General features: G+C 50.4%; 1 protein-coding gene across 6 annotated transcripts in view; it reads right to left on the bottom strand.

The window, feature by feature from the left end:
• The window catches only part of Trerf1 (transcriptional regulating factor 1), a 46,872-nt gene that overhangs the window by 19,057 nt on the left and 24,591 nt on the right, over positions 1–3,224 (bottom strand). For all 6 annotated transcript variants that reach the window (XM_021218218.2, XM_021218220.2, XM_029531476.1 and 3 more), the window contains one exon: positions 1,447–1,560. In XM_021218218.2, coding sequence (XP_021073877.1) covers positions 1,447–1,560 — 114 coding nt within the window. The remainder of the gene's footprint in view (positions 1–1,446; positions 1,561–3,224) is intronic.

Raw genomic sequence — 3,224 nt, 5'->3', positions numbered from 1 at the left:
TCGTTCACATTGGGAAAGCAGGTGTGGTAGGAATGCGGGAGAGGACACTGATTCCCCTGGGGCTGGAGGGATGTTGGAGACTAAACTCCTGTTCTCTGGAGGAGCAGGGTGGTCTCTAAGTACTGAGCCATCTCTGTAGCCCTAGGCCTTTACTATTCAATTTTATTTTTATTTATTTAGGTTTTTTTTTTTTTTTGAGGTAAGTTTTCATGTAGCTCAGGCTAGCCATGAATTATGAAACCAAAAATGACCTAGGCCTTTTGACCTTCCTTGTCACCAGCTTCTGAGAACTGAAATGACCTGAGAGTCATCAGGGTCTCAGGTCTAGAACGTGAAGATGACTCTGGGTTGTCTGATAATCAAGAAGATTCACGCCAGGAGTGGGTGGTGATGTAAGGACGGGAACCATCCACACCCACACAGCAGCTCCTCAATGGTAACACTCCCTACAGGCCACAGTGCCTCTTGGCCACGCTTTAGAGGGAATGCCACACAATCCCAGACCTCCTCCATCTCTCTGACATAGGCTATTGTGGGAGACGTGGAGGCCCTGGTGCTCCCAGATAGGCACCAAGGCAAACAACAGAGGGTTGTCCTTACGAAGGAAGGAATTTATAACCTGTTACCTGCCACGAAGGCTGGGAGCAGATGTGGCTAGTAGCCTGGCGACCTCTGTGCTATCTGGGTGGCAAAGACCACACCAGACCCCACCCCCCATCTTCATCATGAGACTGCCAAGGCACAGAACCCACCTTATGGACGATGTCACATGCACTTTACAAAGGGCTTCTATGCGGTCATGTCTTAAGCTTTATTGTGCTCATGGGACTGAGTTAATTGTCACCAAGAAAATTTTCACCAAATTGTGCTGTGAAAAACTACTTTGGCCAGACTTCTGAAATTTAAACCATCATTATCTACTGAGTTGTGTAGAACTGTGCTATCTTCTCACCTTCTGTGGACTGTTACTCTGTTGGCCATGGTGGTCACAGAGACCCCCTACATATTATGTTCTCAGGCCAATGCTATCCGTGACATGGAAGAGTCAAGAAAGGAAGGTAGAGTGGGTGAGAACACATTTCTATGAGACAGGACTCTAGTCTGTGGGATGGACCACCCTGGTTTCACTCCGGCTCCTGCCTGCCTTACAAACCCAAAGCCATTACAGCTTTTCCTAAAGGAAGGGCTTCAGCCTGAGCCTGGGAATGCCTTCCTTCCGCCAACAGCAGGGAATCAAGTTCTAAGTTCTCTCTCACCTTTCCTAGCAGATACCTGGTAAAGCCAAAACACACTAACTACTTCCTAGTTCCGGAGCAGAGTGCAGGCAGGAAAGGGTCAGAGGGGGTCAGAGGGGGTCAGAGGGGGTCAGAGGGGGTCAGAGGGGGTCAGAGGGGGTCAGAGGGGGTCAGAGGGGGTCAGAGGGGCCGACTGAGTTACACTGCTCACCATGCAGTCGTCGATGATTTCCGCCAGGCGTGTGCGGTGTTTCCGGCCTAGTCGCATTATCTTCTTCCAAGTGTAGTAGTACTCCACACACTGAGCCACTGTCTTGGACTTCACCTGCCAAGAAGGCGCACCCACGATTAGCTCTAGCACCCGATGGCCGGCAGACTTTGGAATCTTTCACCAAGTGGATCTTGGGGATTGAACTCAGATCGCTGGGCTTGGCAGCAAGCTCCTTTACCCACTGAGCCGTCTAACCCCCCCCCCCCCCACTACTCATTTATCTTAAGACTCATTGTAGAAATTCTTTACTCAGGCATCATCAAGCACAGTCTACTCGTTTTTCTGATATTTCTGCTCATGAGAGGCAGCAAGCACACCGTAAACACTGTTTTGTGACATGATAACCTTTACCCAGCTGGGATTTCTGTAGACCATAACAGATGCTCTTCCATTTAAAGTGCTGGAGTGCTCAGCTCTTTGCATTGCTGACTCTCACGACCTACTTAGAATCTAGGTGCGATGCACACCTGTGATCCCAGCCCTTAGGAAGTGTGGGCAAGGGACCAGAAGATGAAGTTCAGACTCAGCTCTATAGCCAGTTCTAGGCAGACTCAGCTCTACAGCCAGTTCTAGGCTAGCCTGGGCCATGTGAGACCCTGTCTCAGAATCAACCTAAGCCAATTTGTGAACAGGACCTCAGCAACAGGTATGAGTGTGTGTGTGTGTGTGTGTGTGTGTGCGCGCGCGCGCGCGCGTGTGTGATGTGTAAGACAGAGGTGTAAGCACTGTAGGTGCAAGAGCGTCCCCAATGTGAGGTACAAGCTCTGCCCTGTGATGCCAAAGGTAACTTTTACCCAAGATGCTTCAGTTCAGGTGTGATGGCAGCACTGTGCCTGTAGGAGAACCGGAAATCATCCTTGGTTACCTACTGAGTAGGGGGCCATCCTGGGATACTTGAGCTGGCTCAGTGGGTAAAGGTGTAGGCTGCCAAGCCTGAGTTTGATCCTTGAGACACTCTTAGAAGTTATCCTCTGATCTCAACTCCTCCATAAACACTGTTGCTAAAACATCACATATGTGTGGGACAAGAAGGGTCAGGATTGGATTTAGAAACTGCACAACCTTTCCTGGCTGCAGTCTCTCACTTGAAACTCTCCATTGTGCTAACCCCTCAGTCTGAACGTGGGTGTTGGAATGAAGCATTGCTTTGTTTAGTTCATGGGCCTCTACGCTCAGGTGGGGGTCAGTCACCCGGAGATGGAGATGACAGGCAGGGTGGGGATGAGAAAAGGAAGAAGCGTCTGCTGTCTTCTTCAACGTCCACCTGCCATTTGGAGTTGCTACACGGGAGTCGTCCCTGGGATGTGAGACCCTGCCCCAGCGCCCTTGGTTAGTAAAATGTATTGGTTGGTAAATGGTGCACCCAACTGGCCATGGGACCCAAGTGCAGGGGCTTTAAGGACTAAGGTGGAGGCAGAGTGCCACAGTTTTAGTGTGGCTTGTTCCCAGAGGGCTCGTGTTTTGGAGGCTTGGTCCCCAAAGTTTGTGAAACCTCTAGTAAGTCAGGCTTGTCAGGGATGATGGCACAGGGTTTGAATACCAGTCCCTGGGGGAAATAGAAGCAGGTAAATCTCTTCGTTCTAGGCCAGCCTGGTCTACACAGGGAGAGGAAGCCAAAGTGGGGGTGGGTAGGTTGGGCTCCGTTAAAGGTCATTAGGTTGTGAGGAAGAGTGTTACCCTGGGAAGTGTTAGGTGTGAGTGTGTGTGAGTGTGTGTGT

This window comes from Mus pahari, chromosome 18 (assembly GCF_900095145.1).
Source record: "Mus pahari chromosome 18, PAHARI_EIJ_v1.1, whole genome shotgun sequence".
NCBI classification, from domain to species: domain Eukaryota; kingdom Metazoa; phylum Chordata; class Mammalia; order Rodentia; family Muridae; genus Mus; species Mus pahari.
This window is presented reverse-complemented; position numbering and strand designations above follow the sequence as displayed.